Here is a 22,661-nt window from a genome sequence, read left to right as displayed (position 1 = left end):
CACTGTGGCCCGGCTGTTTCCTCTCAATTCCTAAGGTGACCAGTAAGATACGGCTCCCAAGTCCTGCTGGGGGTACCTTGAGTTCTAGGTGATTGTGTTTTGCCAGAGAAAAGTGAAGAAGAGGGAGTTATGGGCCTGATGTTCCTGGTTACCATCAGGTCTAGAGAATTCGGAATACAGATAGGTCCCAGAGCACAAAGCGCTATAGCATTTTCATCGGGCCTGCCAGGCTGCTTCCAAAGGTTCTCTGGTCTATAAGCGAGTACCTGCATGGGCCACGGCCATGTCAACAGAGCAGAAGCCCCGCCTCCCTAGGCTAAGACCGTATGAGCACTAGCTGACTCAAACACCCTGAAGGAGACGGAAACAGATTTTCGTGGAAAATATAACCTAAAAAAGAACAGACACCAGGGAGTCCTAGAGAATTAATTCGTTCCACGAACATCTGATTCGTCCAGAGCCTACATTGTGCCTTGGCACATCAGGAGATAAAGACAGACTTGGGGTCCAAATCATATCCAAATATCAGTGCATTAATCTCAGTCACCAACAATGAAGAGAGTGGAAAGGAAGAGGGGTACTTCCTCTTTTTGAAACTCATCTAGCAAGGGAGATGAGGTGGAAGCATAGTCCAGGAGGCAGAGAGCCCCAGGTTCCAGGCTCAGCTACTTGGAATGAACGCTGTGGTTTCAGGTAAATTATAAAGTCTTTCTCCATCTCTCCATTTGACAAATGTGAGTGGAGGGAGCTGGACAAAAAAAGAAAAAAAAATCTCTTCAAGATGTGATTTTCTGTGGTTGTAGGATATGTCATTCCTGTCCTCAAGAACTTTATGACCTAATTGCAAGATGCTGAGCCGACAGGTAGAAGGGACAAAATTCAAATGCAATGCAACAGGAAAGTATCCAATGAACCACACAGAGCCACGCTATCCACAATGGTAGGCGCTAATTCCGTGTGTCTGTATATGTTTAAAATTAACCGACATTAAAGAAAATTTTCAATGCAGTTCCTCAATCACACCAGTCACATTCCAGGAGCCCAACGGCCACATGGGCTGGTGGCTGTCATCCTGGACAGTGCAGATATAGAATAAGTTCCATCATTGCAAAAAGTTCTGCTGGACAGCATCGGTATAGACAACCTCGTGCCAAAGATAACCCGAGAACACAGAACTTCCCCTCCGTGCCTTCTAGGCCTGGGCTCATCGTGGCCGTCCAGCTGTGACCAAGGCTGCCATTCCCAGATGGCGGGGCTGTGCTCTGGCCCCCATTATTGCCTCCCTCAGAGAGCTCAGCTGCTCCATGCTTCCTCCCCGACTCCACTCCTTTGATCTTTTCCCAGGGCCTCTAGGAAAGCCAATAGCCATCCAGTCCTCTCATGAAAAATTCCCTTTCAAACAGGCCTATGAATAATCTAGATAATCCAACAATGCGTGCATCTTTTAGAGCTCCCTGGGCTATGGGCCCAAGAGGTATGGGATGCAAAGCCTGACAAGGACCAGTTTGACTGATCCGTCAGCACTGTATTTATTATTTGTATTTATTATTTGGCCAGGATGGAGGATAAAGTCCTTACATGCGTCCTCCGCAGCGCTATTAATAACATGACAAAAAAAATTATCCTGTGTAATCCCAAAGACTGATTTCAAATCAAAACAAAGCAAATGAAGGAAAGCAAAACAAAAGAAGAGCAAGACAGGCACAAGGGCTCCCCAGGGTTCCTCTAGCTCATGGAATGGGTGTGGGTGTGAGTGTGAGGGTGGTGAGACTGTGTTTGTGAGGGTCACGTGTGTGTGAGCCGGGATGGTTGAAGAGGGGGGGCGGTGGGCCGACTTGGAGGCTTGCAGAGCGAGGGCACTTTGGCAAACCTTTGACTCAGAGGAGGAGTCTCCGCTTCTCTTGGTGGGGAGAGGAGAATTTAACTTTTGTCCAACAACCTCATGCCCCACTCCTCTGAATGGGGGCAGGGAGGACAGTGTCCTCACACGGATAGTGGGAACGGCTGCTATTTTAACAATCAAATTCGCTGCCCCCGGGGTGCCAGGAGAAACGGACCACTCGTAACTGCAAAGGGTGCAATATTTTAAAAAATCAAATAAATAGCTGAAGGCACACTCACATTGAACTTGTGCCCAACAAGTTAGTGTCAATCAACAAGTTTCCACTGAATGCTGGACAAGCCAACCCGCCTTCCAAAGAGAACACAGAAAACATTGTAAGTTCAGTTTGGGGGCAGCTGGATGATCTTTATATATTCTGTCCCAATTCCCCCCCCCCCCCCACCTTTTGCTGCTTCCCTTCTCCAGCTAAGACTTGTGTTCCTTCATCCAGCCTCTCCCAAGTTAATTTCTTTCTAACGCATCTCCCTGGCTCTGGCCCTAAGTGCTGGGGTTCTTCCATTTTGCATTCCCACACATGAGGACTGACCACGGACCTGGGCCTCCAAGGCAGGTCTGCACCACCTGCGTGTGCCAAGAGGGGAGGTGAAGGCGGCAAACCCAAACACACACGGTAGAATAACGCCATGGCTCCACTGGAGAAAATTTACATTTTGAAGAGCCACGTCCTAAGCAATTCGATTGCTCCCGGGGCGAGGATGTGGCCTAGCTAAGGCACAGACTTGAAACCAGCCAGATAGAGCCACTAAGCCTTAGCATCAAAGCCTCATCTCCCTCCCGGCCAGCACGTTCTCACCTCCCCAGACTGAACGGTGGGGCCCTGTGCTTGAAAATAGCAAAAGGAGCTTGCATCTGTTGAGAGTGGGCTATGGGCCTGGCTCGGGTCTTAATCACGCCGGTCCTTCGAGGTGGGAACTCTGACTGTCCCCCGCACACCCGCTCACACGCACGCCTCACGTGCTCTCACACTCACCACAAAGGCCCGCTGCCCTATCTCCTCAGTGCTTCGTTCTTCACAGTCTTCTTCCCGGAAGTCTGTCCCACTGCCATCTAGAATTCTATGGGTTGTGAGTTCTTTCAGTGCTGCAGGGCGAGTGCCCCTTGTTCTCCTCGGGTGTTAGTGACTGTCTGAGCTGTGTGACCGCTGAGGGGCGGGGACAGACACGAGGATATGGGGAACTGAGAGAGAGGAAAGGGGGTGCAAAAAGATGTCTAGGGGCACTAGAGACAAACTTCATCTACCCCGGATGTTTGCAGCGGTCTGGCTCTACAAAATAATGTCTAACTGTAGGACATGCGAGGCTCTTTGAGACTGGGTCCCCACCAACCTGACCTTTTAAGCCTCCTCCCTCCCTCATGGCCCACACCCACCCCAGGCCCTGTCCCACGTGTGCCTCCGCACGTACATTCCCCTTCCTCCTCCTCCACCTGGACGAGCTCTATTCGTCTGTCAGAACTCAGCTTGAGTACTGACTTCTCTCTGAGGAGCCTGCCTCCTGGCTCTTGGAGAGTGTCTCTTCCTCCCCTCTCTGCCTGCCCAGCGCTGTCCACACCTCCACTGAAGTACTCATCACATTATGTTGTAGCCATCTCGTTAGGCCTGTCTCCCCGACTAGCCTGTGGGCTCTCGGAGGCAGGGACTGAAACCTCAGCACCATTCATGGGACCTGGCCCAAAGCCTGTACTCAGTAAATGTTTGTGACAGGAACGAACGAATGAGTGAGTGAGTGGACACAAATCACCAGCTTCTGGTTGGGAGGAGACTCCCTTCCCTAAGCTTCTCTGAATAAGGCTGCTCGCCAGTGTCTCTCGATAGGGTCACCACTGGTATTCAGACGGGACACATCTTTGTTGCATCGTGTTCCTGCTCACTGTGGAACATTCAGCATCCCTGGTTCCTGCCTACTAAACGCCAAGGACATTCCCCAATCGCTGTCATGACCAAAATGGTTCTCCAAGATTTCCAAAGCCCTGGGAGAAGGGTGGGGAGGTGCTGATCCTCCTGGGCTGGGAAGCGACACTGTGCCAATAGCTCTCTTCCCTGATCCTGGTGGTCTGAGAGGCCCCCTGCAATAGGGTCATGCTGTGCTCCGGCCAAAGCACCAATTCATAAGACAGTAGGGACTAGAGCACTCCTGGCCTGCTAACAGGAATTATGGCAGCCTAATCAGTACTCAACAGTACAGAGCGGAGAATCCTGATCGTTTTTTATGACTGGAGGCAGGGGGCAGGGGCAGGGGCACGCCTAGCCAAAAGAAAAAAAAAAAAAAAGAAAGACACCTAGTCAAGCTTTCACGGCAGCCCAGAGATTGTTACCTTGTCTCCCAAGGCATTCTGGGCATGATCTCATGTCCCTGCTAAGTGCTCACTCTGCTTTGGGAACATCAGCATTACTGAGCCGCACGCTCACTCGGGGCACCTCCAAAAATCGAATCAGAAGGAAATAGAAAGGAAAGGCAGAGGGGCGCCTGGATGGCTCAGTCTGTTAAGCGGCCGACTCTGGATTTCAGTTCCGGTTGTGACCCCGGGGTCCTGGGATCGAGCCCCGCGTTGGGGCTTGAGGATTCTCTGCCTCTCCCTCTGCCCTCCCCCCACCGCCCTGAGCTCTCTCTCAAATAAATAAAAAAATCTTTAAAAAAAAAAAAAGGCAGAGGTGATGCCATTTATTTTACGCCTTCTGCCTGACACTCACTAAACCTGTCACCTGTTTCCTTTAGACCCCCCACAACTTTTCCCTAAGGCTGGAGACATATGGTCAGTGCCTGTTTATGGGGCTGCTGTCACTGGGATCTATGGGAACACATACCAAAATGCCTGGGTTTCAGGCTTTGCCCACATTCCCTATTCATGATGCAATCTGGGGACTTGGGGTTCAAATTCCTTCTTTTCCCTGCCTGTTACCGCCTTGCTTATATATACACCTCTTTATACTTTACAAAGCAATTTCCCACATCAACTGTCAATGCGAACCTTAGTGGAAGGGAGGAATTATCACTCTTATTTTACAAGTTGAGAAAACGGGCACCAAGAGGCCAGCCAGCTCTGTGCATGTTCCACAGTGAATTGGGGGAAAAGCAGGGTAAGACCCCATCTCCTTTCTGGCCCTGTGCCTTCCACAATACAGCCTCATGGGGTGGGGGGAGGGAATGTGGATCCCCACAGAACCAAAGCTCTCCCTCCTTCCCAAATGTGGTCTTGATTCTGAAAGCCAAATGGGCCCTCTGGTCAGTGACACAGACCTGAAGCCACATGACTTCATCTAGATGTCCTCATACCCCTGCACTATGTGGTTCAGAGGACAACATCCCAAATGCCCCCAAATGCCTTCTGATTAATTCCAAGGGCATACCCGGAGGACAGAGGACACACCCTTTGTCCAGGCTTTGGTACTGATCTGCTTTGTTGGGGTGGGGGAAGAAAAAGAAAAAGACCAGACCGGACCAAAGGAAACCAAACCAAACACCAAGGAGATCAAAATAATGTAAACAATTAAACAAAAATCACAGGTCCCAAACAACCATATGCATAAACACAATCCTATGCTTAACTGTAACATTTAAAGGTTTCTGGGTCACCATTTGTCTCCAATCATAATCATCCCAAAACAAATGAAAATGTAGTGTTGTGTAAAAATACATTATGCTGGGGTGCCTGGGTGGCTCAGTTGGTTAGGCGTCTGCCTTTGGCTCAGGTCATGATCCTGGGGTCCTGAGATCAAGCCCAGAGTCGAGCTCCCTGCTCAGCAGGGAGTCTGCTTCTCCCTCTGACCCTCCCCCCTGCTCATGCTCTCACTCTCTGGTTCATGCTCTCTCTCGAATAAATAAAGTCTTAAAAAAAAGACTTCTGCTCCCCTTATCCATGCCTAGAAATAGAGTTGGCCTTTGAACAACACTGGTTTGAACTATGAGGTCCACTTACATGCAGATATTTCTCCAGTAAATACGGTACAGTACCATACATGTATTTTCTCTTCCTTGTGATTTTTTTTTTTTTAAAGATTTTATTCATTTTTTAGAGAGCGAGCGAGAGAGAAACAGCATGAGAGGGGAGAGGGTCAGAGGGAGAAGCAGGCTCCCCGCCGAGCCGGGAGCCCGATGCGGGACTCGATCCCAGGACCCTGGGATCATGACCCGAGCCGAAGGCAGACGCTTAACGACTGAGCCACCCAGGGGCCCCACCCTGTGATTTTTTTAAGTAGGCTCCAGCATGGAGCCCAACGTGGGGCTTGAACTCACAACCCTGAGATCAAGGCCTGAAATGAGACCAAGAGTTGGACGCTTAACCGACTGAGCCACCCAGGCACCCCTCTTATGATTTTCTTAATACACATTTTCTTTTCTCTAGCTTCCTGTATTGCAAGAATACAGTATATAATACACGTAACACAAATACGTATCAATTGACTGTTCACGTTCTCAGTAAGGCTTCCGCTCAATAGTAGGCCCTTTGTAGTTCAGTTGCGGGGTGGGGGGAGTTGAAAGTTATACACAGATTTTCAACTGTGGGGCATCAGCCCCCCTCGCCCCTGCTCAAGTTCATTGTTCCATGGTACATAACTTTCCTATGCTAAAGCCCATTTCTACCCACTCCCCACCTTTGGAGGTGGAAGGAGAAAGCTGATCACCATCCTCTAGGAAGACCCATTTCTGTTTCAGAAGACTGTTGAAATCCCTTCAGTCTTTCTTTCATGGGGCTCAGTAATTACCCTTTTCCTCCAACACTGCCTCTCAGGTTTGATACTCTGATCCTTTAATAATCTTTCCAATAAAACCACACCAAATGGCTCTAGATGTGATTTCCCTCAGAGAGCAATCTCAGAGGAGGTGCTTTTGGAAAGGCACTTCTCCAGATAAAGAGAAACAGGGACACGGTTCTACCCCTATGGATTTCTCTAAAAGATGACCAAACCTGCCGGTCCTCAGCTGCTAACAGATAACACGGTCTCAAGTTCCCTAGGAAACGTTAATAAGGACTATGTCTGTCTTTCAAAACCCCAGGCCTTCACGCAGTCATTATCACCAGTTCCCCCTTGTCATGGCTGTCATTGCTTAAGACTCTGCGGTCTCTGGAGTCTTCCTCAGCTGAGGAAAAGTACTCTGAAAGTTGACATTTGCTAGATGCTTCTCGGTTGCCTCCGGACTTCAGCTGCTCCTCTGTACCACCAGCCCCTTCCGAAATTTCTTCTCGGCCTACTTCCCCATTTGGAAAAGGAGACACACCGCCAGCATGGATGGACCTTGAAGACACTGCCCTAAGGGAAAGGTGACAGTCCCAGGAGGAAATATACTGTGTGATTCCACTTACAGGAGGTACCTGGTGCCGTCGAATTCACAGAGACAGAGAGGAGAATGATAGTTGCCAGGGGCTGAGGGAGGGGGGGAATGCAGATTTGTTTCATGCGGGACAGAGTTTCACTCCGGGAAGACGGAAACATCCCTGAGATGGATGGGGGTGATGGTTGCATAACAACATAAATGTACATAAGGCCACAAAACTATACACTTAAAAGTGGTTAAAATGGTAGGGTCACCTGGGTGGCTCGTTCGGTTAAGCGTCCAACTCTGGATTTCAGCTCAGGTCATGATCTCAGGGTCCTGAGATCGAGCCCCATATCCGGTTCTCTGCTGGGGGGGTGGTGGGGGGGAGTCTGCTTGATATTCTCCCTCTCTGTCTGCCCCTGCCCCCTCCCGCCACTCATCCTCTCTCTCTCTCTCTCAAAAATAAATAAATCTTAAAGACGTGGTTAAAATGGTACATTGTCATGTATAGTTTACTACAATAAAATTTTTTTAAAGATTTATTTATTTGAGAGCGAGAGATCTGAGAGAGAGAGAGAGAGACCATGAGTGGGGGGAGGGGGCAGAGGCAGACCCCAACACCCCAACACAGGACTCAATCCCAGGACCCTGAGATCATGACCTCAGGGTCAACCAACCAAGACAAAATCAGGAGCTGGTCGCTTACCTGACTGAGTCACCCAGCCTACAATAAAATTTTTTTAAATAAAAAGACATTAAGAAAGAAGAAAGGAAAGAAGGGAGGGAGGGAGGGAGAGAGGCAGGGAAGAGAGAGAAAGGGAAACAAAGAAAAAGCAAGGAAGAAAGCACGGCAGATTTCCCTGCCCCTCCCTCTCAATCCCCATTTCTGTGCTATTAGAATCATAAAGGAATACACCATACAAAAGGTATGATGGTGAGTGTGGACTCTGATTTGGCCTTAGATCCCTGAGGGCATGATCTTGCAATTGTGAAAAAAAAAAATCAAAGCTGCAGGAATTTGCTAAAGGAAAGAAAAATCAAGCTTGCAGGGACACTTACCTTATCTTGATGTTTTAAAAGTAACCTCTACTCCCAAGTTTGATGTCTTACCCTTTCTCTCCAATTAGGAAAAAAAAAAAAAATCCAACCAACCTTCTTCCTCCCTGTCCTGCCCACAACTTTATTTTATCCCTTTCTTTAAAGACACAGTACATATACTTCACAGCTTCTCTCCCATCCAGGGAGTACAACCCTAAAAAAAAAAAAAAAAACGGTTTCAGCAGCCACATATCCACTGCTGAACCACCTCCCACTCTCTGGGTCTTAGCATATGTGTGGCAAAGACAAGAGACAACACATCAAGACATTTATACAATAGCCTATTTTGATGGCCAAAAATGGAGTCCTGTGAGGAGGTGGATTTTGGAACAGATTTCAGTAACTGACACCCTAAGTCTGCCAGTTTCTAAAATCACTTTTAGGGAATAGCTGATGGTGTAAAACTCTAAATACAAAAATCAGATGAAAATCATCTTAATAAAGACTGTTATTTATCTTAGTGGCTGCAAATAATCTGGTAAACCTTTTGGGTTATAGTTATTTTGCATCCAAAACCCTGGAGTGAAACTCTTTGGCTCTAGGCAGCAGATAGCAAGGATATTTGGTTACTTCTAGAACATATTGGTTTTAAATTAGCAACCCCAAAGTGAAAAACTTGAGAGCTGGCAACTCATGCTAGAAACTACTGTGTCCTCTGCCACAAATAAAGAACTTATCCTTGATATTACTGAGAGGCTGGGCGCCCTGCAGCACTGTGGAAAACATAGAGCCTGACTCTCCAGCCTCCCCCTTCAACCTCCACACCCCAAAACTCCTCTGGGCACCTAGGCTAGTGGCCTTGGGATCTCCCCCACCACCCACCCCCACTCTCTACCATCAAATTCTGCTCTCTAGATCCTCTGTGCAGATGAAATTGAAAAGGTTAGTAACAGTTAAGTCACCACTTTCAAAGACAGATAAACAGGAATCAAAGCTGAATTAAGAAGATGAAATGGGGCACCTGGGTGATTCAGCCCATTAAGCGTCTGACTCTCGATTTCAGCTCAGGTCATGATCTCGGAGTCGTGAGATCGAACCCCGCTTCCGGATCCGCACTGGGCGTGCAGCCTGCTTAAGATTCTCTCTCTCTCTCTCTCTCTCTCCCTCTGCCCCTCCCCCTTCTCTCTCTCTCTCTCTCAAATATTTTTTTAAAAAAATTAAAAAAATAAAGACGATGAAGCTGTAATAATGATAGCATTTTAGGTGTCAGGCAACTTGGCAGGGAAATGGGGAAGGAGAGGCAGAGGCTGTTGCCCTGCTGGCTGGACAGGTCTTGGAACCACAGGTGATGGGAAATCGAGATAATAATCACCTGCTCTGCTTACTCAGAAAGCAGGCCCCGGTTTATGTACGAGTCAGCCCAGCCACCAGGAAGAGCGCTCACTAAAGGGCATTTTCCTAAGCCTTTCCTTAAACTACCCTAGATGTGACTCTGATTTCAAACAAAGTTGAAAACAGACTAAGCTTGAAAACACTGATTTTATTTCAAACTATGTTGATTGCTTTTCCCTTTGAGAGTTTCATTTGTTTATCAGCAGAAATTCCTGGGCTAATTCCGAGAAATGCCATTCATTTCTTGCCAACAACAAGTCATGGACAATGGGCGGGGCAGCGGGGGAGCTCCCCACGGAGGGTCCTTCTCTCTGGACAGGACAGCCAGGGGCACTGAATGTGGAAGGTGGCAGAAGAGGAAGGCTTTAGGTGGGAGCTCTGGGAAAGCAGGGGGCCTGGCCAGACAGAACAGTATGCACAAGTAACTTTAGGGTTGGTCCTGGGAAAGTGTCACGTAGGCAAAGTACGTTTCTGGGGTACTTACACTCCCCATTATCAGAGAAACCATGTTGTTGTGTTGCCCCAGGCCCTGTGCATATGCACAGGGTCCTTTCCTACAAGATCTTGCCCGGCAGTGCTCTTGACCTCCTTTATCAAGATCTTCCCTGGGACCCAAGTGCAGTCCCCAGTCCAACTGCCACAGAACGAACTGAGGTGCTTGTTTAAAGCGCAGAATACCCACTGCAGCTCAACTGAATCAGAATTTTTAGTGTAAGGCCTGGGAGTCTGCATTTTATCAAATCTCCCAAGGTGGTCCTTTGGCACACAAAAGTTTGAGTGACACTAGTTTGGGGTCTTGTTCTCAAAGGGCCTGATACCCTTAATGAACTTCTCCAAACTAAGATACTCCTTATACTAATAATTTATTGCTATAATATAAATACCTTCTGGAAACTGAATGGCATAATCCAAGACTTCTTTTTTTTTTTTAAGATTTTATTTATTTATTCATGAGAGATAGAGAGAGAGAGGCAGAGGGAGTCCGCGGGGAGCCCGATGCGGGACTCGATCCCAGGACCCTGGGATCATGACCTGAGCTGAAGGCAGACGCTTAACTGACTGAGCCACCCAGGTGTCCCAATCCAAGACTTCTTAAAACATATACTAAAAAACACTAATCCTTGGGGCGCCTGGGTGGCTCAGTTGGTTAAGCGACTGCCTTCGGCTCAGGTCATGATCCCGGAGTCCTGGGATCGAGTCCCACATCAGGCTCCCAGCTCAGCGGGGAGCCTGCTTCTCCCTCTGACCCTCTCCCCTTCATGCTGTTTCTCTCTCGCGCTCGCTCGCTCTCTAATAAATAAATTAATTAAAAAAAACTAAAAAACACTAATCCTTCAAAGTGCCTTACAAAAAAACCAGCTGAATGAGGTTATAGACTCCTAATGTATATTAACATATTAAAGGCTCAGAGAAGTCCTGCATTAAAAGCAACCTGTTTAACGTTCTCTAATCCAGAAAGTTTATTTGCCCAGAAACTCTCATTTATCTGCCTCTATTGATGTTTTTCTTAGTAAACTCTATTATTATCCCATAAAATTGTGTTCCTTGCAACAAACTTTGGAAAACATTGCTTTAACCTGGAAGAATGACTGTAATGGTGCAGGTTTCTTTTTTAAAAATATTTTATTTATTTATCTGAGAGAGACAGAGATAGGGAGAGAGAGCATGAGCAGGAAGGAGGGGGAGAAACAGATTCCCTGCTGAGCAGGGAGCCCGATGCGGGACTCAATCCCAGGACCCTGGGATCATGACCTGAGCCGAAGGCAGATGCTTCACCAACTAAGCCACCCAGGTGCCCCAATGGTGGAGGTTCTTAAATATAGAAAACAAATGAAAGATTTATTTGGGACAAATGGGGCTTCTCTGTATCCCTTGATGAAGGGCCACCTTCTTAACCTTTGTGTGGAGCCAGCTTTGCTTAATGTCCATTGAAAAAAATAGAGGGGTTCTATTCTACCATGAAGCAAAGGCGAAATTTTCCTAAAAGTCTTGTTCTTTTTTTTTTTTTTTTTCTAAAAGTCTTGTTCTTACATGACATAAGAGCTTCTAACATGCTAACAGGAAATCACATTCTTTTTCTATTTATTTATTTATTTGAGAGAGAGAGTGGGAATGGGGGGGGGGAGGAGCAGAGGGAGATGGACAAGCAGACTCTGCACTGAGCGCAGAGCTCAACGCAGGGCTCAATCTCACAACCCTGTGATCGTGACCTGAACCGTAATCAAGAGTCGGGGCCTTAACTGACTGAGCCACTCAGGTACCCCAGTGTTTCCTCTGTACAGTGTTCAAGGACCAAGTGTATGAGGAAAAGAATAGAAATAAAGTGTGGAAGACAGTGAAAGGGTCTAAGATGTAGGAGAGATAGTGTAGACACGGAGGGGCTAGTGATCAACAGTGAATATCTCTGTGGATACCTCTCAACAATCGGTGTAAGAATACTAACAATAATAATAATAAAGTAAGAACTCCTGCTATCTGGAGACTAATATTCTAGAATCCTCAGGGTTTTGGATAGCTCTGGAGCCAGAAAGAGTTTTTTGAAAACACATCAGTCTTTTGCAGGCAAGGAAATGGGCCCCTACTGATCACCCTGCATACTATCATTATCATAGTCTTGGTAAAGGAAAAAGAGTATCACAGTTGGCTGTTACTTTACTGTTTAAAAGGAATTGACCTTTTTCAATAAAATCAAAGGGGGAGGTGAATAGAAAATTCAGAAAAGAACAAAAGAGACAAGGGCGCCTGGGTGGCTCAGTTAGTTAAGTGTCTGCCTTGGGCTCAGGTCGTGATCCCAGGGTCCTGGGATCAAGCCCTGAGTGGGGCTCCCCGCACAGCAAGGAGCCTGCTTCTCCTTCTCCCTCTGCCCCTTCCCCTGCTCGTACTCTCTCTCAAATAAATAAAATCTTTAAAAAAGAGAGAGAGAAGAGAGAGCAATGGCGATCAGACACAGATGATGGCAAGAGCAGCACTCAGCAGCCATAAGGATGGCCATCAGCAGTTACTCAAAGAGATGAACCAAAAGAAGATGGGGTGGCTCTAAAATCTGGACGAGATTCCTCGGTCAGTTTCACGCATAATTTCCACATGACTCAGAAATCCCACTCCTGGGTATATACCCCAAATAACTGAAAACACGTGCCACAGAAAAACCTGTGGAGGAATGTTCACAGCAGTGTTATTCACAACAGCCAAAAGGTGGAAACAACCCAAATGTCCCTGAGCTACTGAATGAATAAACAAACTGTGGCAGATCCATACACTGGAACATTATGTAGCCCCGAAAAAGGATGAAGTACAGATAACGTGCTACACCATGAATAAATCTTGAAAACATTATGCTGAGTGAAAGAAGCCAAATGCAAAAGGCCACATACCATGTGATTCCATTTACGTGAAACGTCCGGAAGAGGGCAGATCCAGAGAAACAGAAGGCAGATTAGTGGTAACCGGGGGCTGGTGGAGGGAGGGGGGAATACTGATGGTTTAATGGGCACAGGGTTTCCTTTTGGGGTGGTGAAAAATTTCAGGAACTACATTAGTGGTGATGGTTGCACAACATTGTGAATGTTCTTAATGCCACGGAGGCATACACTCTAAAATCAGAAATGTTAGGTTATATGTACTTTACCATAATAGAAATTAAAGAAATCCCCCCTTGAACTTTTGCTTTAAAAAAAAAAAAACACCAGAGGGAGCAAAACAGGCCTGTTTACTTGACTGTTGTAACAGTGGAAGTCACAGACATGGCCACAGAGTCACAGAACAGGAATGGGAACACAACATGCACATAGGTCAGTGATTAAAGACCAAACAACAGAATCAGAGTGATCGAGTGACCAGCAACTGTCACTGGAAATTGTCAAAGGCTAAATGCCGTAAATCTACCTCATCTTACAGAGGCTATTTCCACTGTGGTATAGATTCGTGTAATGCTAACTAGTTTGGATGCGAGTGGTAGAAAAGAGAATGCTCTTGGCATAAATTAGAAACTGCATTGGTTCTTGCATGAGTTTTCCTAGCACATTAATACATTGCACCATTGAGGGACAGCAGCTGAAGGCCAAGTATGTGAACACAGCTGAAATCAGCAAACCATGAAAAAATACAGTAGTCTCTCCAATTCCCATTCACCCCACATTCTCTGTCTTGGCTCGGTTTGGCCATATGCTCTGCCTTGTAAGTGCTTATAACACGATTCTCTCTGATCTCTGGGCATTTTCCTCTTGTCTCTACAACTCAGCAGCTTCAACCCTTCCCTAGTCCCTCTTCCCTCAAGCTAGTGTCACTATTTTAAAAGGTGAAGTCTATACTTACTGTAATTTTCTTTTATTTAAATCAGGCTAGTCCTTTATTAGTATAGTTCTTTTTAAAAAAGATTTTATTTATTATTTATTTTAGAGAGAGAGTGCAGAGTGAGAGAGAGCACGAGTGGGGGGTTGGGGCAGAGGGAGAAGCAGGCTCCCCACTGAGCAGGGAGCCTGACTCAGGACTGCATCCCAGGACCTTGGGACCATGACCTGAGCTGAAGGCAGATGCTTAACTGACTCAGTCACCCAAATGCCCCTTTATTAGTATAGTTCTTTTGTTAGTCCTCTGGTTACAAAATTATGTTAAGTTTCCAGTTATGTTCTCCAATTTTGTTTGTTCCTTAAGCCTTGTTATTTTTCAGTGTATAATTTTGCAGAATATGAGGATTTTCAGAAATGAATATATCGCAGCCACTCTGGAAAACAGTATGAAGGTTCCTCAAAAAGCTAAAAATAGAACTACCCTATCATCCAGCAATTGCACTACTAGGTATTTACCCAAAGGATGCAAAAATACAGATCTGAAGGGATACATACACCCTGATGTTTATAGCCGCACTATCAACAATAGCTGAACTACAGAAAGAGCCCAAATGGCCATCAACTGATGGATGGATAAAGAAGGGATGGGATATATATACATATATATATATATCATGGACTATTACTCGGCCATAAAAAAAATGAAATCTTTCCATTTGCAACAATGTGGATGGAGCTAGAGAATATTATGCTAAGCAAAATAAGTTAGTCAGAGAAAGACAAATACCATATGATTTCACTCATATGTGGAATTTAAGAAACAAAACAAACATGGCAGGGAAGGGAAGAGAGGAAGACCAAGAAACAGACTCTTAACTCTAGGGACAAACTGGTGGTCACCAGAGGGGAGGTGGGTGGGGGGATGGGTGAAACAGGTGGTGAGGATGAAGGAGGGCACTTGTTGTGATGACCATTGGGTGTTGTATGGAAGTGTTGAACCGCTCAATTCTACACCTGAAACTAATATTACACCATGTGTTAACTAACTGGAATTTTAATAAAAACTTACAAAAAATTTCTTTAAAATGAAGAAATGCATATATCGTATTAGAGCAGAAATGTGTGTATATGCCAGCTAGCTCCCAACCCAATTACTATCAAGAGACAAATGGCATTGAACTTCTAGCTTCTCCTTACAGGAACACACAGACTAGGGTGCCTCACTGGAGAGGTCATTTCTTTAACCTCCCTTGAATTTAAAAGACTGTGGTGAGGGGTGCCTCTTGGCAAAACCACACAATCACTATCCCTTAAGACCATTTCATAGAACTAAATTTGTTCACACCTAGCCAAAAGGAAATGCTGTAGATTGGGTTGCTGGTAAGAGATCAAATCAGATATTTTGGCAATTTTATAATAGCTCTTTAATGATCCAAGAATGCCAGAATACCCCCCCAAGGGAACACAAATTTGTGAATTCTGAGTAGCAAATTCATTAAGAATGGCCATTAAAAAAATCTTAGGTAGGGGCACCTAGTTGGCTCGGTCAGCTGGGCATCCGACTCTTGATTTCAGCTCAGGTCTTGATCTCAAGGTCATGAGTTTGAGCCCCATGTTGGGTTCCATGCTGGGTGTGGAGCCTACTTAAAAAAAAATCTTAGGTAACATCATGATTTAGGCTCCTGGTCACTATGAGTCTTCTCCTCCCCTCTTTACCACTCCACTTCCCCAAAAGAGAAGATACGGAATTTCATTCCTATAAATCTCCCATTATCACAACTATAGAGAGTCCTGCTCATAGACCGGGATGGATTTAGTGACCCTTCTGACTTCTGTGCAGTCTTGACTTTGCCATTAAGAATGTTCTAACCTCCACGTAGCACCAGCCTCTTTGGGCTCTGTAGAGCACCCTGTCGTATGGGACCAAGACGTGACCTCTGCCATGGACACTTGAGGAAGTACTGATGAATAAATTTTCATTTTCTCTTAATGGGAATCAGTATGGATTTCTCTCTGGTAATTCTGGAAAAGCAGTCTGCAAATTTTGATTGCCACGGTTCAGCAGGAGTTGCAGGAGACCACCTCCAATACGAGTGGAAACTTTGGAAGTTTCCGGGGTGGGGAGTTTAGAGAGCAAGAAACAGGGGAAACACAGAAGTAAATGGGGGGTCATGGCTCCTCTGTCTCCGCCAATGGCATGTCCCACAGGATCCTCTCACTGAATCAATCTCTATCCACGTGAATGCTCCCTGAAGTCAACACTGCTATAGGAAAGTATCTAGAGCCCACACCTTGGGTATATGGCTTCCTTGTTTGTTTTTTCTTTTTGATACAGAAGCCGCTCATCGTCTTGGCTATAAGTCTCCTATTTTTAAATGAGGACATTTTCATCATGGTGCCTTCCATTGGGTTAAGACAGAAAATCAGAGCCCCTTCCTTTGACCAAACATTCCGGTGGCCCTGAAGGCATGGGTTTCCTCATGCCTAATAACCACTGGGGTGGAAGGAATACAGAGGCGTCATCATAGCCATTGCCCGGTCTCAGAGCAGAACTGTGACAACTCTATCTCAGATGGGAGGGTACGTTTTTACTTACAGAAATATGCCGTACGGAGACTAAAATTCTCTTTAGTCCTTGATACTAGGACTGAACAGCCACTGTGTCCCAAAGTTCATCCTTTTACCAAACTCCATTCTTCTCTGCTACGGTTGAAGGTTTAAACCTGTTTACTCTTGTTTTCTCTTCAACAGAAAGAATAGCTGGTCTGCATTCCAGTTCAATATGGCAGGGGGAGCACATGTGAGAACTCCCTGCTCTTTTCCCACCAACGAGTGAGGGATGAAATGGAAAACTCAGTTATATAAAAAAGATATAAATAAACACATGGGTGAGTGAGTAAATAAATAAATACGACTTTAAAACTGCCACAATCAGGCTCAGAAGCAAAAGGAGACTCCTTGAGGAATAAAACACAGAAGGAAAAGTATAGCGATAAATGGGGGCCAAAAGCCATATATGGTCCACCACTGGCGCCTGGGACTGGATGCAGACAGCCAGGCAAGAACTATGGCCTCTGAGTGGCTTCTCATGTAAAGGTGGCGACTAGGGCCACACTCCTCACACGTAAACAGGGGCTGACATAGCTCTGCCCACCTGAGGTGGTTCCCGCCCTCAAACGGACTGCTTGCCCAAGGTAGGCAGCTGCAGCTGAGGTCCCAGTCCAAGATCATTATCAGGGACTAGCACCGTACAAGAAAACAGAGGTAGAAATCGACCATCCAGACATGAGGGAGCCCAAGCTGAGACACTAGTATATGACCCGGTTAAGAGTGAAGTGACCTGCATGGCCTGGAACAACATTTTCCCCAGGAAGGAAGGGCATATGCAAGAGAAACCCCCCTACACACAGACAATGAGCTTTTAAACAAAGATTTTAGAAAACAAGGGAAAACTCAGAACCAAGAAAAGCTGTCAAGAAACCAGTAGAAGTGAGAATTCACACCTGAAAAATATATAGACATTGAAACAGTCTAAAATGGACTCTAAATAAATACTTCAATACCTTAAAGAAATAAAGAAAATAATAAGATCCCAAGAAACACAAGCTTATAAAACAGCGATATGTAGATACTTTAAAATGTAATCCAAAAACTTGGGAGGAAATACAGTTATTGAAAATAAAAGAACAAACAGAACCAAACAGATGACCTAAATAGGAGGCATGAGAAAGAATTCATGAATTGGAGGACAGAACTGAAGTAATATATCATTACAGGGAGTGTACCAAGATGGAAAAAATAAAGGAGGCATTAAGAGACACGGAGGATAGGGGCACCTGCGTGGTGCAGCCACTTAAGCATCTGATGCTTGGTTTCAGCTCAGGTCATGATCTCAGGGTCATGAGATCAAGCCCCGTATCAAGCTCCACGCTCAGCACGGAGTCTGCTTAAGTTTCTCTTCTCCCTCTGCCCCTCCCTGCCATGCTCCCCCCCTCTCTCTCTTTCTAAAATAAACCGATCTTAAAAAAAAACCAGGGAGACAGAAGATAAATTAAGTGATCTGCAAAAACATATGCCAAAGGCAACTTTGAGAATGAAGAAAAAAGAAGGGTAAGATGTAATTTTCAGAAAAACAGTGAGTAAAACTGAAGAAAAATTTGAGTCCTTTGGCTGAAAAAAATCATGTACTGGGCAGGCTAAACGAAAATAAATCACACATCGATACACTTCATCGTGTGCACCAAAGAAAAAGAGGAAATCTTAAAAGCTAGAAGAAGGAGAAAACAAGTTACCTACAAAAGAACTATAATCAAACAGTAGATTTCCTATCCACAAACTGAGGAAGTCCACAGACTATTTGTTAGTTTCTTCTAAGTGCTAAGGGAAAACAAGCATGCACCTATAATTTTATGCCCAGCCAAATTATCACTCAAGGATGAGGACAGAATAAAGACATTTTTGCATATAAGGATTAGGGAACTTTGGTACCACTGCTCACAGAAAGAACTGGTAAAGGTCATAGTTAACAAGAAGGAAAATGAACTCACAAGGAAGTGACCTGCAAGGACAAGAAGGAAGAGAAAATTAACGGCTTATTTCTATACTCCATAAAATGGGCTTTTTAAGTCTTAAAGACAATTTTCTCTTTTCTGCTATTTATGATCTCAATTCCTTTATCACTTTCTTTTTCACTCAAAGGAACTGCTGGCTTATACTTTCCCTTTTTCTCAATACTTGTTTCCTATTCTGTAGCTGGGGTAGGTGACAGCCATATTGCACTCTACGCTTTTCTACGCTGTGCTTCATGTCTGGGTCATGCCTCAACTTCCTTCCCAGGGACGAACAATGTCTACATAGTTTAGATAAATTCCTATGGCATTAAACCACTTTTGGAGACCTCCGGGGGAAAAGATGTGGAAAAAAACCTCCAGATTGGCCTTTTTAACCAGAAATTTTTCTCCCATCTACCAAATCCTTCCTTCGTAATCCAGTTTAAGTAGAAGAAGCAAAGAAATGCATATAAAAATAGTAAGCCTCATTTGGGGATTTATTCCAAAAGCCAACTTTGAGGTCGATCTTACGCCAAGTCAGTCTCTCACACCTTGAAGCATATATTATCATCACCAATATTCAAAATGATAAACGTGTGACATGACATGATCTTCTGCCATCTGGGAAAGACTCCCCGGTGTTCACCAGAGTGTCTTTACTGATGCAAGAAAGTATAGTTCACAAAGGTAGTGATCAAAATGGTTTGGGGGCTTCTTCTCCATTAAACACCTCCATTCCTATAACTGAAATGTTAACTGAATTTTCACTGAACCGTATTCTTAGCCCCATTCCTACCATTGCTGCCTGGACACTTTTGGTTTCTCTCTTCTAAGTTCTGAAGTTTCCTTACTACTTAAAAAAAGCACCACCTATGCCCTAGAATAGTGGTTCTTCATGTTTTTAGGGTCATGTACACCCCTTTACAAATACCAATAAAGCTATGGATCCTCTCTAAAGGAATTTACATGTATACATAGTTACACCAAAAACAAAACAATTTTAAAGGGTTCACTGACCCCATAAAGCCCACCCATGGACTCCGACTCCAGAACCTCCATCCTAGAGGGAAACAGGATCAGCTTACAAGACTACGAGGCTTCTACTGCCTAGATCCTGAGGCAGTCACTTAGCTTTTCCTAGGACTGCTGTCCAGCCCACAGGCATTCTCTTCATCATTCCATGCTTGTATGCCCCTGGTGTGGGAGCCAGGCCCCAGTGAGACGTGAACAAAATGTCACCGAGTGAGCCCCTGCCTCAGACAAACACCCTAGCCACAAACCCTCAAAGCAGACGTCCTAACAGCCTTGTGAAAAAGTCTCTGCCCGCCTTCCCCTTAGATTTGCTCTTAACAATGTGTACATAATAACTGTGCAGTCTGGAGGAGGTGACAATTCAGTGGGCAGGCAGCTTTATACTGTCATAAACCTCGCCGGTTCAGCTCCTTTGATTTATGCAATCCCAGCACTAATTGCTTAAGACACGTGCCTGGTGCCCATGGCAGGAAGAGGCTGTTTATGGCACAAACTCTCTGGGCCACAATTCCCTTCCCCCAACTGACATCCACCTTCACATGATTAAAAGCCCAATGAAAATCTGTTACTGGGTACCCAATAACTTATTAGAGCCTAGAATGTGCCCCGCTTGGGCTATAAACAGTATTTAGGGGCCAGCGCGGGCTGCCTAAAAGTGTCCTATTGTTATTTCTGTCTGGAAGTTTCCCTTCTGGGGAATTAGGCAGATGGAGTGGGTTGGGGGGAAGTGGGAGGAAGGAGAGCCGCAGCTGGGAAAGAAAGAGGCGATCTGGTTTACCTGGGCAGCGCGGGCAGCACAGATGAGGGATATGCACAGGGGACAGGCAATGGAGGCTTGGACATCTGACTCGGCTGCAGAGCACATTCCCATTCTGGAAGAGAAGAGGCAACCATGAAAAAAAAAAATTAAGGTCTCTCAAAGGTCACCTGCGCTCATGCCCCTTTGGCAAACAGTCATGCAGGGATTCACCCAGACAGTGAACAACGCATTCCCAAGTAGCTGAATGGAATCAGCATTTTCTTCCCTTTTCTCATCACTAGCACCTCTGCTGGGTTGGTTGATTGCTTACTGGCATATTTTTCTAAAGCTCGGGTCACTCTTGCTCTGGTTTTCAAAGCCTCCCGCCAACTGTGGAAGGCTCCTCCTGGCCTGCCTCTGTGGTGTTTCCACCATTTCCGGCTCCAGCTCACATCGACAGGAGCCTGGTCTAATTACAGGATCACCTGCCCAATGCCACGGGAGGGAAGGGATAATGAGCGATGGGTCCCCTGAGCAGCTAGCCACCCCTGGGCAAGGAGACATCGCTGGCACATGGGTCCTGGATTCCATGTAACTCTGCCTTGGACCAGCAGGCTGGGGGACCTTCTCTCCTCACTTCCTGTTTCAGTCATAAGCTTTCTGAAAACAAGCTAAGCTTTGGAATTGAGCTGATTCCCTAGCATGCCTGGGCGGGGGTGACTGGGTCCCTGCCCGACTTACAGTTACAGGACCCCTAGCTCCGACAGCTCTCAACCATTGTTAGATCAAAGGAAGCCTTTGGAAATCAATTTTGCATTAGCATTTCCATCCATAATTCATTCCAAGCAAGGGTGACTTGTATCTATCACGCTCCTGTGGGGGAAGAGGGTAACAAAGAGGACGGGGAAAGAGAAGATGCCTAGCACTAGGAGCTGTCGGCACTGGGGTCATATTAACATTTTCACTGCCCTGCAGACGGCAAAGCTCAGCCCCCAAGGGTTAGCTGTCCATTCCCAATGTGTTGCGTCAAGGATCTGACACAATCCTGTCATACCAGGAGGTTTGGAAGCTAATCAGTACCCAGATGCTCTACTTAATACCTGCCCTGGCCATTTAAAGAGGCAGGCTTCTTTTACCCAAATCTGAATCGCCCTACCATAAACCTCTTTCTTTTCTCATGGACTTTCTAGAATACGTTTTTGGAGTGTTGCGTTTGGAAACACCACAGAGCCTCCTTCTGGGTCACGCTCCTCAGAGCCAGGTGGTATCATCTTGAAGTGAAATCACCAAAGCACATCAGAAACCACTCCTTCGGGCTGAGGCCTACACCAATGCCTCCTTAATGCCTTAAACTGAATTCTGTTCTAGAGTTAACAGACGAATAAAAATAATAACCATAACGACAGCGATGATGAGAGCGCTGACAGCAGTTAACATCTCTTGAATGTTGGCTGTGACCGAGCACAGTTTTAGGTGACTGAAACCTATTAGTGAATTTAATCCTTCCCACAATCCCATGACATACACAGTATCATTATCCCATTTTAAAGAAAAAGAAGCTGAAGGGATCTCAGAGAGTTCAGGTAACTTGTCCAATGTAACGCAGCTTACAGGTGGCAGAGCCAGGGTAGGAAACATGGTCTGTCTTGACTCCAGAGCCCAGTAGCCTCTTAACATGACTTCCTACTGCCTCAAGGTTAGGTTTCCGCATGCTTAGAATTCTAAAAGCCCAATTTCTACTTAAATGGCAAAAGAATCTGGCTGGCGAGTGACTGCTTCTCTACTACCCAGGCACTAAGGAGGAACTACAAGTTCTTCCACGAGGTCTCAAGCGAGAGGCTGGTCTTGAAAATTCTTTCCATGTGCTCGGAGTTCTCCATTCTCAAGTCCTGGTACGAGGCCTCCTTACCCAAATGGTTCTCCACCGGGGGTCGTTTTGCTCCCCAAGCAACCTGGACCACGTCTCGGGTCATTTTTCGGTTGTCACAACTGGAACTGGTGCTATTGGTGTCTAGTGGGTCGAGGCCAGGGATGCTGGTCAACATCCTACAGTATACAGGACAGCCCCCACAACAAGGAATAATCTGTCCCTGAATGTCAACAGAGCAGAGCTTGAAAAGCCCAGGCCTAGTATAAGACAGTAGAGGCTTATTCAGAAAGATGGAACACAGCTGTGGTCCTGGGTCAAGGCCACGGAAAGAAGATGAGAGTACCTGCTTTGCCTATTGCAAAGATGGCATTTAAGGTGTCCAAACACCCCTCTGAATGTCTGGTCAGGAGTCAAGGCCAAGCCAAGAGAACTGTAATGGTTACCAGGTCAGGCCAAGGTTCTGCAGCCTCAATCCTAATTACCGCTACTGGCCCAGACATCAAATACGCTCTCCCGATCAACCGCTGTATGATCTGTCCTAATCTCTTCTCTAAAGGCCAGCCTTGAAAATGATCTTCAAAAACGATTCTGTC

General features: G+C 45.9%; 1 protein-coding gene and 1 long non-coding RNA gene across 12 annotated transcripts in view; both read right to left on the bottom strand.

Annotated features, from left to right (window-relative positions):
- Positions 1-22,661, bottom strand: part of CHRDL1 (chordin like 1) — a 120,452-nt gene that overhangs the window by 67,319 nt on the left and 30,472 nt on the right. For all 11 annotated transcript variants that reach the window (XM_081808412.1, XM_081808405.1, XM_081808409.1 and 8 more), the window contains exon 4: positions 20,238-20,331. In XM_081808412.1, the coding sequence (XP_081664538.1) occupies positions 20,238-20,331 (94 nt within the window). The remainder of the gene's footprint in view (positions 1-20,237; positions 20,332-22,661) is intronic.
- Positions 5,348-6,444, bottom strand: LOC145717953 (uncharacterized). Its single transcript, XR_014141484.1, has 2 exons — positions 6,079-6,444; positions 5,348-5,873 (listed from the first exon to the last, which is right to left on the bottom strand). It is a non-coding gene; the product is annotated as an uncharacterized LOC145717953 (long non-coding RNA).

The sequence above is a fragment of the Leptonychotes weddellii genome, chromosome X, assembly GCF_054177405.1.
Source record: "Leptonychotes weddellii isolate Sample4059 chromosome X, ASM5417740v2, whole genome shotgun sequence".
NCBI classification, from domain to species: domain Eukaryota; kingdom Metazoa; phylum Chordata; class Mammalia; order Carnivora; family Phocidae; genus Leptonychotes; species Leptonychotes weddellii.
The sequence above is the reverse complement of the archived record's forward strand: the minus strand, read 5'-3'. Positions and strand labels throughout refer to the sequence as shown.